The sequence below is a fragment of the Sitophilus oryzae genome, unplaced genomic scaffold (assembly GCF_002938485.1).
Source record: "Sitophilus oryzae breed Bouriz unplaced genomic scaffold, Soryzae_2.0 scaffold_489_pilon_pilon, whole genome shotgun sequence".
Classification (NCBI taxonomy): Eukaryota; Metazoa; Arthropoda; class Insecta; order Coleoptera; family Curculionidae; genus Sitophilus; species Sitophilus oryzae.
In genome coordinates, this window is record NW_022147072.1 from 819,454 (window position 1) to 835,361 (window position 15,908).

Consider the following 15,908-nt stretch of genomic DNA (forward strand, 5'->3'; position numbering starts at 1 on the left):
ATAGAGCCTTTTGGCCAAATAAATGAGGTGAGGTGGAGTGCCCATTTCTAGTAAGATAGTCGAAAGTTTATTCCATTTTCCCTTATCAAACGCCTTGGAGTAGTGCACGAAGCACAGGTACATCTCAATGTTGTATTCTCTGGCTTTTTCTATAATTTGTTGAAGATTTAATGTTCTCTAGTGTCTTTCTCGGGGATAAACCCTGTGTGTTCATCTGATATCTGCGGGAGGAGAAAAGGTTTAAGACGCTCGTTGATGATGGTTAAGAATATTGTTCTGTAATTACTACAGTCTAGTGGTGATCATTTTTTAAAGATAGGTATGAAGATGGAATTGCACCATTCATCGGGCCATTTGCCGGTGTCCTAAATTTGTTTGCATAGCAAATGTATTAGGTCTATTCCTGCTTCTCCCGTTGCCTTAAGTACCACAGCGCAGCGGTAATCCGTCAACTTCCGGAGCCTGGTTCTTAAGTCTAGCACAAGGATATATAGAATAAGGATATTCGACTGGCCCAAAAAAAAAAACGTGCCGTATTTTGTCGAGGAAGTCGATTTCGTCACGACCAATGGGCGTCGAGTATTTGAAATTGAAAACATATAAATTGACGGTAACCTATGTTTTTTGACTCATTTCACTAACAAATGTGATGAGATTGTTATTGTAATTTATAGATCCAAAATCCAAACGTTTTTTGAATAAATAATTTATTTTAAAGTTATTTCCTAGAGGTTTGGTTTGGCCTTCTATATTCTGGTATTTGTTTACTAATAAATAATATCTTATTTTGTATTTCGATGTATGGAAATCCGCAAGTTTTGTATCTGAAGCCGCAAAGAAATTTCGCTCTATAGTGAGAAAAATGTTATATCTTTTTAGACGCGTAGAATAACAAAATTTCTCATTTCAGATGTTCTAAATGTGAGTGCTTAATGTCAAAAATTAAAATATATACTTGAAATATTGGTTGAAATATTTCAAGTTATACCCTTTGCCCTTTGGAAGTAAACAAATATTGAAGAAAGTGTTGTGCCTTCACAGAATTTAAATTGGCATTAGGAATAGATTTCCTTGATTTAGTAATGATATTGCTCATAGAAATTGATAATATACTATTTTATATTCACTCGTTCAAGTGCTGATCTATTTTTAAATTGAATACTTATGTAAGTATTATGTATAACACGATATAAATAATTTAAGGACATAAGAAATTAAAATTTCAAGTGCCAATATTGATTATTTTTCCAGTTTTATTCAAATATATTGAAATTAATATGGAAACAAAAGTTCATAAATATTATTCTTAATAACAAGAATTGAGGTTTGGGGATAAGTTTGAAAAGCCATGTCAGAAGAGTAGGATTAAAGACAAAGTATTAAGGTAACATATATTTGCATAAAGTTTTAATAACACTGACCATTTTATTTGTTTATGTTTATTAATTAAAATTTAGTTGCAATTTATTTCATATTCTAATATTTTTGAGAAAATTTTACTTATATACATACCTGAATATTATGCTGCTTTTTTATTTTAAAGTGTGCCGACTGTGCTGTTATTTTTATACTAGTAATATTGTATACTGTAGGTATCGTATTCATATATAGTTATATATCAGTAGTATAGATACTTACTTTCTTTCTATGCGTACTTATATCCTTTATAGTCTTTCTAAGTGCATATAATACTACTTTTTTAAGAGAAGGCAGTTTTTAATAATCTATTGTTAATTCCCCTAATTCTGTGTCCCCTGGTTCTGCTATACAACAATTATATATTTTTTTATCATTACTGATTTTAAAAGTTTCTTTTCAAAGAATTTGACCATATATTTTTTTTTCAGAGTAATTGGGCTGTTCCTGAACAATATTGAATATAAATATTCAAAAATATGATAAACTGCATATCCTACTAAGTAGATCAATACCAAAATTCCATTAGAGAAATAAGTTAAAATTATGTTTTACTTGTATAATTTTCTTGCTATTTGTCCACCATTATTTGTGACTTAGAAATTAAATAGTCAAAAAGAATTTAGTACCAGTTTTTATTTCCCAAAAAAAATAATTGTTAAATAATTACATATTGCTTAAGATACAGTATATTATATTGTGTTTATAGTTGATAATTCTAGTTCTTAGTTGTTTATAGTTGATAATTAACAATATTTCTGATGTTAGATATTATATTAGATAAAAAATTTAATTACCAACAGCTACCTACCTATGTAGCTGCAGATTATTATATTGTGTAGTAGGTACTGTATAATTCTTTAGTTCAAGAAACAAATATCAGTACAAGTATATAACCAAAAAAATGTTGATGCAAATTCTTTGTATAACATACGTACCCCTATGGTATTCAACTTTTCATTGTTCTTTTAATTAGATACACAATAAGCACATTAATTTGTTTATTAAACAACCAAAACTAACTACTTAAATTCACAATATAAATATCACAATAAATGTATAAGCTTTGATCAATTCCTATTATTAATACCTGACGACTTCATACTTTAGAACTACCAATGGCTATCCTACTAACACACTAGCCAACTAATAATAAATCTGTTCTAAAAAATACAACATAAAGACATCGTTATTGCAATAATATAGAAATATATTCCATGTATCATTAACTACCTATAAATACAATACCCACATCTTCTTTTACGCGAATAGTGCGTTAGGAGGCAGAAATATTGCCTGCATTGTACATCGTACAAATTGGCTAGAATTTATTAATATCCATTGCAAACATTTCTCTTTCAAAGGGTCTAAATGTTTTGTTTTTTTACTGTGTCCCTGTAATATGTTATCAATTAACAACAGTTATCAAATATGACCTGGACAATAATAATTGTTTTACCTTTTTTTCAAACTAAACTCTTTAAACAAACTATATAAATAAAATTTATCTCATAACCTAACTTGCTGCTAGAATTTCTTTCTTGTTATTCTATGTTCCTGTATTGTTATTCTTCACATTATCAATTTCTATGAGCAATATTATTACTAAATCAAGGAAATCTATTCCTAATGCCAATTTAAATTCTGTGAAGGCACAACACTTTCTTCAATATTTGTTTACTTCCAAAAAATGTCAAAGCATATAACTTGAAATAATATTTCAAGTATATATTTAAATTTTTGACATGCACTCACATTTAGAACATCTGAAATAAGAAATTTTGTAATTCTACACGTCTAAAAAGATATAATAACATTTTTCTCACTATAGAGCGAAATTTCTTTGCGGCTTCAGATACAAAACTTGCGGATTTCCATACATCGAAATACAAAATAAGATATTATTTATTAGTAGACAAATACCAGATATAGAAGGCCAAACCAAACTCTAGGAAATAACTTTAAAATACATTATTTTTTCAAAAACGTTTGGATCTATAAATTACAATAATAATCTCATCACATCTGTCAGTGAAATGAGTCAAAAAACATAGGTTACCGTCAATTTATATGTTTTCAATTTCAAATACTCGACGCTCATTGGTCGTGACGAAATCGTCTTCCTCGACAAAATACGGCATATTTTCCAACATAGCCCGCTATAGGGAGTTGAATATCCTTCTTCTATATATCCTTGGTCTAGCATGTATTACACTACTGAGTGGAAAATTTTACGCCATTTTTTACGCAAAAAGGTCTCTTGGTAAAAATCGCTACGAATTCAACAGAAACTGTTTTATCATATGTTTGTCTAGTAAACATTTTGATTAATTAAAAAAAATAGAATATTCCCAATTTGTTAATTGTTAGTTATTATTTGTCAATGATGACACTAACAAGTATTGATAATTTCTATTCTAAATATGACGAGAACGGTTGCCTGTAGCGACAATAAATTTCTCATATCAACACCCAGAAATTGAGATATACCCAAATATCGACGTTAATTCATAAATTATTTCAAAAATCGAAATAAAAATTAAATTTTTACACCCTGTATCTCGAAAAAGAAGCATTTTAGGACATAAACAAAGTTTTATCCTTTTATACTCTATTTTGATTAATTAGAAACTTTTTTATTTATACAGGATAAATAAATGCAAAAAAGTTGATTAGTTAAAAATAAAAGAAACTATTTTATTAACGAATTTATAAACTTTTTTGTCTATCATATGTACATATTTACATGGTTCCAGGGGAAAACCATGATAAGCGCTATTTTACTAATTTTACAGGAGAGTACTGGACGGCTGGTTGTCATCAGGTTCTTTCCGTGTATTCTAGATTTTTATTAGGCGTATATCATAGGAGTTAACAACATAATGCCCTGCAGAGTTTATACATTTTGTAGGGACCCGCTAGACCTACTATAATATTGTAAAATCCTAAAAATAAAAAATTGGCGCTTATGAAGTTTTTCGCCTAATATTTTATTACGCTTACTGGGAAATAATATTTTTATTTACATTTTTCTACAAAAAAATCGTTTCCTTAAAATTTTTCCCTATTATTTTTAAAATTCTTTATATAAAAGTGTACAAAGTCTAATAACGTTATTATATTCCTATTTATTCTAGGTAAAATAAAATATTCAGAACGAGTGTACGACGCCTGCATGGAGGCCTTCGATTGTCTACCATTGGCAGCGCTCATGAATCAACAGTTCCTGTGTGTACACGGAGGTCTTTCACCAGAAATTCACAATTTAGAAGACATACGAAAGGTAAGTCATATACAGACAAATTATGAAAAATCCAATTGATTGCTATATTTTTTTTTATATTTCTTCTATATAATAATATTACTACCTATTACTAATAATAAAGGTTTATTGTTGGAATTACTGTTGTTGGTTCACTATTGGAATTACATGTACATTTTTACCTAAGTGGGACATCCCTCGCTATTACACAAACCCTACCATGATTAAAAAATAAACTAATATTTTTTCAGCTACAGACTATTTTCTAACGTTAATAAAGATAGACATTCTTTCCCCCAATAATATTTTGATACTATTATGCGTATTCTACTCCATAAATAAATTGAAATTAAATTAATGTAATCTATTTGAATTAAATTCCTTTGGTATCGTTAATTCCCCAATAGAAACTATAATGAAATGAGGGTGCTTTACCAATGTTTACTCAAATTAAATTTATCGATTTTCATGGCTCGTTGGTAATCTTGCCTTAAAATTATATATAAATAAATTATATGAATATCCACATTTGATTATGAAGGCTGACATTGAACTGTCTCAAAATATTATACTAAATATTTTATTTGGGTTGATGAAATATGAATAAAATATGAATCAATAATCAAATTTTTGTTAATAAATACACCATTTGTAGTTTTGATATTCAGACTTATGTTAGTATAGTAGGTGCACGGTATATATATTCAACAAATTTACAATAAATCTTTTTTTTTGGTATTTAATTTATTATTACTTTTTATACATGGTTTTTAATAATTTTCAAGATCCAGTTTTTGTAGCGAAGCACAAAAAGTCATTTTTAATCTTATAAGTAATTCTTATTAAGTAGTAGAACATTGAATTTTTTTAAAAAAAATCAAACTACAAATAATATAAAAATATTTAAAAGTAATACCTAATATATGGTAATGATATAACGAGAAATTACAGTTACGAGAAACTACAGTTATATAGTAAGTGATTATTAATATAGAGTGTACTATACAATGTCATTCTGCTTATTTATGAAATGACTTTCTTTTCAAATGTGAGGAATACCAGTAAAATAAAACATAATTTTTGGTTTGGTTTGGTGTTTGATATTCTAACTACATCTATTACAAACCTTAAGCGCTTTTAGTGAGTAACTGTATTTTTTATTATTATTCTTTGTGTATCCTGTAAAGTAAAAAAATATATATTACAAGAAATATAAAAACAATGCAATAGATATCAAACAGATTCATAAAAACTACTTACAATTATTCTACATATTATATATTTCAAGAGTTATTTGATCTTTGGTTCTATTACCAACGTTACTTTATTTAGGTCTTCTCTACTAACTCAACTTTTAAACCTTCTTTATATTTTAAAACTGATTTAGAACTATCTGTAATGCCCGCCCTGTTTCCTGAAATACAAGTTTTAATCTATTTATTATCATATACATATTACAAACCTGAAAATTACTGATACTTTTTACAAACATCTGGACTAATTTATTTTCACGAATTTGTGGACGAGTCAATGTTTTCAAATACGTTAAGCGTTTTACACCTTTTGAATATCTTCCAGCCTATTCCTCAGTTCTTGATCGGTGAAAAGTAGTAATCGGTGAAAAGTAATAGTAGTGCAGGCTGCAGGTTAAATAAAAGAACAAAATCAAGTAGAATTTGTAAATAAAAACTCAAAAAATAATGAAAATATTTAGAAAAAGTAACCGTAAACGTCAATGTCAGTCACGTGTCAGAGTTCAATTGGATTTACCACAGATTATCAATTTGAACGATTTGAACTACAGTCGATTCCAGTCTAGAGATTTTCGTTTTTTATAAGCCTCCCATACTGAAGTTCGCCATATTGGGAAGTTTTAAATGAATACAAGTATACGCTTGTTGAATTGGACACTTTATGTCAGTTTAATAATATATCTACGAACTTTGATGCTTAGGCGTTAAAATGACTTTTTTTATATTGTTAATCATGTCGAAAAAAAAATTGATTGTTACTTCTGCACTTTCTGAATGCAAAAAGAAAACAAATGCAAATTTTCTTTTCATCTTTTCATATATTTTATAATTACTCCTCAACAATAGAATAAGTTATTAAAACACATATATTTAAATTTTTTATGTAAAAATATTTTATACCGAAACTCTGCGTCGGAAATCAAAAATATGAATTTCCATGAATATTAATATGAGTTTTATTATTTGTTGTTTATTGTACTATGTTTTATTATTTATACAGGAAACAGTAATATTGCGACAAAACGTAACCTTTAATAAATGTTCGATACGTATATTAAAAGTAATAAAAGTTGCGCATTTAAAATTGCTTGAAAGAGGATTTAATTAATGTTTAAAATAAATATTATTGTTTTTATATCAATTTTGTGGATATGTATTGATACGTAAAACAAAAAATAACCGTATGTTTTAATTATAATGACATTATTAGTAGGTGTAGAAATACAGTATTATGAACTGGAAAATTTAATTTCAAAGGCTAATAGGGTACGTTAGATTATAGTGGCAATAAATCAATGTTTGATGAGAAAATGTGAACGTACTGCAGTTTGCTACCAGTGCCAGTGGGTTTACTTACGCTTTCTAAGTGAGCTTTATAAAATCTGCAAGAATCTTCCAGTCTAATCTAATTATTTTTTAATTTTCATACCTACATTATATTGATTAGCAAAATATCTCAAATGGCACCGTGTACAGAGTGTCCCATTTTCGTGTGTTTTATGGGGTTTCTCGTTTATGAGTAGAGATACAAAGATACAGTTTTCACATCAGTCTACTACTTTTTTGTGAAACTAAAGATGTTACACACAGGTTTTCCTAGCTCCCTTGGTTTCTGAAATACAGAGCGAATTTCAAGATGTTGCATTTTTTAACCTCCTTTCTATCTCGGTTATCTTATAACTTATCGGAAAGGTGAGAACTAGTCCATATATTTTTTCACGTAGAGTTTCAATGGCGTAACTAGATTTTTACTTGAAGTTGGCATTCTTGAAATATTACCCAAGCTTAGGAATACCCTGTATATTATCATTTTATTTCATTTTTCTTGTTATGAGCTTGTTAATAACGTCAAATTTTGATTATTGGCATCAAAAATATTAATAACTCTGATTGATAAGGTGTTAGCTAATAGTGCATTTACGGTGCAGTTTATTTAAAAAAAATACGAGAGAAAGCAAAATAATCTGGTTAATTTAAATAAAATAAAACAGTACTATACTCTTTTAAACTAGGTTGATTTATATTGAAAATTTAAATAATGCATTTTTTTATCTTATTTATGAAAATAAGAATAGAATAGATTATATTTTAAAAATCTCATAATAAAACAAATAAATTTAAAAAATAGGGTGGCCCATTTAAAAACATAAGTTTGAGTCATATTTCGAAAATGACAGCTCGTAGCGAAAAAACGAACTAAGAGCGCTAGAACAAATCGGGGTGAAGCATCTTCAGTTTCATAAAAAAGTAACATGTGAAAGTATGAAAACCGCATCTTTATATCCCTACTCATAAACGAGAAACCCCATAAAACACTCCTGTTTGTACCTGTACATGTGAAAAAACTTATAACATTTATTTCAAGTAGGTACAGACGAGATGTAAACTCTGTATAAGTCCATGGCCACACAGAAAGCAAGTATAGCGTTTTAGCGTGTAAAGCAATTAAGGGTCTTTTTTATATTATCCGCTATTGGTCGGGTCACTAATATAATCCTCTAATTTTGTTTTCTAACTGTGCTTGCTGCAAATGGAATTAATAAATTATTAGTACGTGTAAATATATTTTATTTTCAATGAAATTTGCGGTAATATGATTGTCATAATTAGCTGTTATTCAAAATTAATTATCAAACCGGTTGACAAAAGTAAACGCAATTTAGAATAATTTAACTTTGCAACATTAATATTTCCCTAGAGTAATAATTTATATTAATATTGTGAAATATATTCATTCATTGCAAATATACAAACCACAAAGTTGTCATGTAAATAAATAAAAAAAAAGGCAGTTTAGTCACATTATTTATTAACTCAAAAACGGTTGTACCGATTTTAATGATCTCTGATTTGTTAGATTCGTTTTTGCCTCGAATAGAAGAATAACTCATCTATCGGAAAATTTTGCGGACAATATATACAGGGTGGTCCGAAATGTATTCCGGAAACTTCGGCAGCATATTCTTAGTTTGATAGATACAGGGTGTAGAAGTTTAATTTTTATTTCGATTTTTTCAATTTTTTGAATGAAAATTGGTATCTGGAAGATTTTTGACATGAGAAATTTAATTTTGATGTTAATATGACTCCTATTTCTAGAGGGCACCAACGACATATTTTTTACTGGATTGAAGAATAATAACTTTTAATCCGTACCTGTATAAAACTACTGAGTAAAAAAATTACGTTTAGGACGTTTATTAACGTAAAAAAGGTCTCTTGGCAAAAATCACTACGAATATTTATATTTGAATCGAAATTATCAATACCTGTCTTCATTGACATAAATTAAACATGTTGACTAAATAGTTATTAGACTGAAATCATAAATTTGAATTGTTTTTATGACAAAAGTTCTGTTTTATCATAATTTTTTTGAAGAAAAATTTATGATTAATTTAAAAAAAATAAAAATCCTCCAAATTTATCATTTCAGTCAAATGACTATCTACTTAACATGTTTTTTTTATCAATAATGACATGTATTGAGTATTTCCATTCCAAATAACGGTTGCTCGTAACGATTTTCTTAGTGATTTTAAGTGACATTTCTTACGTAAAAAATCACGAAAATGTATATTTTTCACTCAGTAGTTTTAGACATGTATGGACGAGAAGTTATTACTCTTCAAAACAGTTAAAACACATGTAGGTGGCGCTTCTTACAAATAGGAATCATATTTACATCAAAATCAAATTTCTCATGTCTAAAATCTCTCAGGCACCAATTTTCTTCCAAATATTGACGTTACGTCAGAAATTATTTGGAAAAAATCAAAATAAAAATGAAATTTCTACACCCTGTATCTCCTAAACTAAGCATTTTAGGACATACATTTACACGATTTTATTTACTTATTTTTATCTGCAGAATATGCTGCCGAAGTTTCCGGTATACAGATCGGACCACCCTGTATACAGGAACTCGTATATTCGGAACTCCCCCATCTTCCGCAATTGACAGCCCATATTATGCACACTTATAGCTTATTTATAATAATGCAGGCCCACTGCAAATTAGTGAAATACTGGACATTATAGAATAGATATTCAACGGGAATACATATACCTTGCTGGCAAGTGAAACCTTGGGTCGGCGTTTACATGTATAGGAGTGAATCGCTATGGCAATCTAGTAAGTCGGAGAGAGCAAAGATACGAAGTATTTATTACATAATCACTTAATTTAACGCTAGATTCAATGCGCTTGGAAAAGTACTTTCTGTCTTTATTCAGTACATCTTATTTTACTAAGCGTGTTGACCGTACCCTTCGTACACACGAAAATCAGCACCCAAGACCAAAAATGCCGACCCTTAGTGTAGAAAATACATGAAACAACAATCAAATCGATTGGTTTCAATAATTCCAAATCATTGGGTTAATTACCAGTACCACAAGATTAAAAAAAATCTCTCACTTTACTATTAGGTTCTACAAGACACAAATTTCCTGTAACTTAATCATACTTAATTGTTACTCTCCTGGATTATGAGCTTACTGTAATGTGCATTCTTGTATGTGACACCGTGCATATTATCTAGATTTTTATTACCCATTTAAAAAAATCCCACTTCTGATATACAAACCGTTTAGAAGTACCTCGAATACGTTGCTTTTATTGCAAAACTCCATTTTACAATAACGGCCACACCATCAAACAGGTCATGCGGAGGCTGCGGTCGAATAGAACCATTAGAACGCTTATAATTCCGTTGCAAAAGATCCATTTCGCATCAGCGCATTCTTATATAAAAGCTTTATGGCCGGGGACGGACGTGCGAAACGATGCGATACGGACGAGGCCATTATTAGAGTTTGCGTTTCCAATAGAAAAACGTGGACGTCGTAAAGCTTAGCGCTATATACGTACTTCTCAATTAAAATCTACAAAATAAACAAAATGTAACAGCTGAATAGATACTTTCAAGTTGACGCTATATTTAGCCTGTATGGCCGAATTTTTATAGAGTGTCATTTCATCTCCCTTTACTAAGGTGTCTTTATTCAAGAAAATTAGATACTTTATATTGCAATTGCAATAATATCACTTAATTTTTATTAGTGATAGGAACTATCGAATTAAATAGACTATCGAATGATTACTGAATTAGTAACTATCGAATAATTTTATTCAAGTAAAAACATTCGTTCACTACTGACTCACGCACGTGGTAATATAGCCGTGCGACTAGACTAGAATGCATTTGATAAGTGAAATATTAATAGTTATTTGTCACTATTGGTGGTGCATGCATAATTTCTTTAGAATGTTATTAGGTAATTAAATGTTTTCCGTTTTGTGTAATTTTGCGGTAGCCCATATCCTATAATTTATTACATAAAAATACGCCCTCTACAAGTAGGAGTCATATTGACATTAAAATCAAATTTCTCATGTCAAAAAACTCTCAGACACCAATCTTCATCCAAATATTGAAGTTACTTCAGAAGTTATTTAGAAAAAATCGAAATAAAAATGAAAATTCTACACCCTGTATCTCCGAAACTAAGCATTTTAGGACATACATTTATACGAACTTTTTTACTTATTTTTATCTGCAGAATATGCTGCCGAAGTTTCCGGAATACAGTTCGGACCACCCTGTATTTAAACTTGTTTTTTAAACTTTATTTCAACTAAACATTTAAATTTAAAATGTATTTTTCGGGTTGGGAAAATATTATACAGGATGAGTCTTAAATAAGTGCAAATATTTTCAGGGCTGATAGATCTTCATAAAAAACAGATTTTTTCTTTACCTTTTTTTAAATAAGTCCAAAATATCCGAGCTATTTCACTTTGAAAAATGAAAAAAAAAAGTGGCTTAAATTTTGAGAACCACTGGATCTTTTCTAGATTTTCTTCCTTTGTAAATTTAGTATACTATCTATGTATGTCATATTATCAAGAACATATACGTATTTTTCTAACTAAAAATTAAAAAAAAAATCCAAAAAAAATTTTTAAAAATATTTGATCTTCAAAAAAAAATCGCGAAAAAACTCATACACGTATTTCTCGGGTCAAAGTATACTACCCCTAAAAATATTTACACTTATTTTTACTACTCACACTGTGTAGTAAGATCGAATATACTTTAATTACTTGAAACCAGGGTTTGCATGATTTGAATCAAATGATTTAAATCATGATTTAAATCACGATTTAAATCAAGTGATTTTTTTTATTTTAATCATGTGATTTAAATAAAAAGAAAAAAAATTATTGAAACTTTATAATAAATCAAAAAATAACTGTAAAAGTTATAAAACTGTGTCCTAGAAAACTAGAAAAAATATTTCTATAACAGTTAGTAAATCGGAAAATAATTGTAAATGTTACAAAACTATATAAAAATATCTATTCATCAATTTAAATGTTGGACCGATTTTTCAAGTAATTTCATGTGACCGCTAAACGCAGGGATTTATTTTAAAATTTATGTATAAGTGACAAAAACTCTCTGTTCGAATACATATCATTCGCAAAGTCTAGTGCAGAACTAGGTTCTGATGTAGAGACTATATCTTCATTCCTGAGAATCTGTAATCGTTGTCAGAAAACGAAATGTTTTATATTTTTTTTGAAACAGTTGTATGTTTCCAAATTCCTACCGACATTTTGATCTGCATTAAGTACTTTACACTTTATTGACTTTAGATAATAAATACTAATTTCATTCTCGACTTAAACTATTTCCTAACAATAGTGCATTGTTTTATTAGGAGTAAAAATTATACTTTTTTTGAGGATGCTGTACCTTTGAAGGACCATTGTAAAGCTATTCCGACGTTACAGGGAGCACAAAAAGTACAATTTTACTCCGAATAGAAGATACTATTTATTTTAAAACATTACAAATAATTTTTTTATCAATTTCAAACATTACAAATCATATGAACAGTAATCGAGCAACAATTTGTACATTCGTTGAATTTGACACTTAATATCAGTTTAATAGTATATTTTTGTACTTTTGTGCTTAGGCGTAACAATGCTTTACTTTTATGCCTAGACGTTAAAATGACAAAAACTTAATATCTTTGAGATGTTTGAAAAAAATCCTTTTAATCTGAAGCGAGCGACTTTTTTTGCGGAATATATTGGTGACCGATGGGGAAAAATGACACGTGTCGTAGAATTGTTAATGTTATCGGTATCAGGGAGAGTTATAAAGATTTAGCCATTTAGGATAGGACTTTAATTGGAAATAAGTCCCTAGTCATTTGGAAATCCGATTTAAATATTGTTTTGAATTAATATCAAAAAAATCTGATTTAAATAAAAAAAATCTGATTTAAATAAAAAAAAATCTGATTTAAATAAAAAAAATCTGATTTAAATAAAAAAAATCTGATTTAAATCAAATAAATCTGATTTGTTTTATTTTTTTAAATCACGCTTTTTTCCAACCCTGCTTGAAACTGAAACTACCCGTCCACATTCAAGTGTATATGTAGAACTTCCCATGTAAACGTCATGTCCTAATTTCCAACCCCAGCTAGGAAATCGAGCAAGATTAACCTTGTATTCTAATTAGGACACGAATATCTCGTCGTTCCATAGTTATTCGGCGCATTATTGGGCAATTGTCCCATATTCACCGCCCCTCGTGTCTTTCAGTGAAGCGTAATCGTAAACCCAAATGCTGGCATCCCCAGCGGACATATATTGTACCCCTGTCCAAAATTTGGCACGTGAATAGCGCGTATTTTATTTTACTATTAAGTTTTGCGCGACTCTAGAATCTGTCTCACTTTTAACTTCTCTTCAGTCCGGAATATTTGGCTATTTACTCTGAATCTAAATAAAAGGGATTCACACAAAATATTTATTTCGAAAATTCCATTAAGTAGGTATACAGGGTTATTCACCTCATTCGACACGGAGTATTGTAGCCAAATGATTGGATTTTTTGAAATTGCGAGGGATCGTTGGAGTTTGTTTACATTACTAAAGCTGCAATTTAAAACTATTTTCAAAAAGTACAGAGTGTCCCAATGAAGAAAAAATATGAACGTTAATTTTTTTAAATGAACACCCTGTATATTATTACATTTTTAGTTTTTACAATTAAAGTAAAGATAAATTGAGTTGAGGTTTACCGCAGTTGTCTTGAAATATTTATGATTGTGTGGAAATACAATAACAATTTTTTCAATAGCAATGCTTTATTTCTCTAGGTGTATTTAAGTATTTAAAACCAACTATTGTACTGAATTTTTTCTATTTACTAAATTTTGTGTTGAATGAAAACAATACTACCTTATACAGAGTGTCTAGAATTTATATTAAATAAGTACTAGTTTTAAACAGCAATAAAGGGCAACGGCCCAGCTACGTCGAAACACCGGTTCCCATTAGAACACCGAAGTTTACACCGAAGCGACGTAAGGCGATGCTAGTGGATGGACGGGTGACCGGTACGAAACTTTGCATCGTGCTGTTGTCCAAAAGGGAAAAGTGTAAAATCTATTGATACACACTGCTCATTCACGCCGGTTCAAGGCCGGATGAGATCGGATATCTCGTGAGTAAGAGTTAATTTAGACACTTCCTAAGTCGGTAGGCCATTGACCATGATATGGCCGAGGACCGCGGTTCGGATTGCGCGTAAACAAGTAGGTCCCGTCCAGTTTAGCCATTGCAGCAGAAAGGAGACGTTAACTTGAACCTCAAAAAAAAACAGCAATAACTTATTTAATTTAAATAAAACACCCTGTATATTTGATGTAAATCAGATACACAATTTAATTGTCCATCAAATTGTGTTATACCATTTTTTACCTATCTCTTCAAGTTTTCGTAGAAAATGAGTTTTCTTATAATTTTGACCGCATTTATCAATATACCAATGGAATATTGACATTTTATATATATTTTTTTAAAGCAACAAATGTACAAAATGTATAGGTGCTAAATCTGAAAATAATACTAGACCATTTGTTTACCAAAAGAAAACTATTTAAATCTTTGTAAATAGTATATCATTTATACCTCTCTGTAAAAAAATATACCACAATTATGTCCCCCTAAATATTAATTAATTATTACATAAGTGTTAGTTGATTATACATTAACAAACACTTAAAATATACAGGGTGTTCCGTTTAAATTAAACTAAACAAAAAGTTATTGCCGTTTAAACCTGGTAATTATTTAAAATAAACTCTTAGACACTCTGTATAATGTAGTATTATTTTTATTATTGCAACACAAAATTTAGTAAATAGAAAATCTTCAGTACAATATTATAATTGGTTTTTAAAAGTAAAATACGCCTAGAGAAATGAAGCATTAAAATTAATCGTAAATATTCAGAAAAACGACGGTTTAAAAAAAAAGTTTAAAGTGCGGTAAACAATTCAATTTACCTTTATTTTAATCGTATAAACTAAAAATGTAATAATATACATGGTAAAAAATGTAATAATATATATTTAAAAAAACTTTGATATTTTGTATTTATTTGGTATTAGACTCTGTACCTTTTGAATATAATTATAAATTGTAGCCTTTAATAGTCCTCCAAATATCCCATCATTCACATTTTCTAAAAATCTAATCGTGAGGCTGTAGATAGTCATCTAAAGAGCGTGTAATAACCAAATAAATATAAAAACTCTTTTCTGCTGCTTTACTCCACTTGTCCTGTCCTAAACACTCTCATATTTAACCGTAAATTACCTTCTTCAATTTGCATACGTGTCACCCTTAATTAATCAGAGTACTCAAACTCCGAATTAACATTTTGTGTAATCATTTTTAATTAACAGGGCTTTTTCTAAATTAGCATCGACTAACCGACACATTGAGGTCAAAATTCAATTTGGCTTTTCACGTTTATTAATATTGTTAAATGATATATGGCCTAATCGGAATAATATTCCTGCATTATAAAAGGTATTAGTGCATTTGGAAAACTATAGGCAAAAAATAAAGTCATTAAACCAATATAATTTATATAACGTGT

The 15,908-nt window shown here is 29.0% G+C and overlaps 1 protein-coding gene and 1 long non-coding RNA gene across 6 annotated transcripts in view; both read left to right on the plus strand.

Annotated features, from left to right (window-relative positions):
• Window positions 1–15,908, plus strand: part of LOC115886477 (serine/threonine-protein phosphatase 2B catalytic subunit 3-like) — a 420,648-nt gene that overhangs the window by 278,812 nt on the left and 125,928 nt on the right. For all 5 annotated transcript variants that reach the window (XM_030905640.1, XM_030905639.1, XM_030905641.1 and 2 more), the window contains exon 5: window positions 4,554–4,699. In XM_030905640.1, the coding sequence (XP_030761500.1) occupies window positions 4,554–4,699 (146 nt within the window). The remainder of the gene's footprint in view (window positions 1–4,553; window positions 4,700–15,908) is intronic.
• On the plus strand, window positions 1,254–2,587 carry LOC115886478. The gene is made up of 2 exons (XR_004050899.1): window positions 1,254–1,384; window positions 1,848–2,587. It is a non-coding gene; the product is annotated as an uncharacterized LOC115886478 (long non-coding RNA).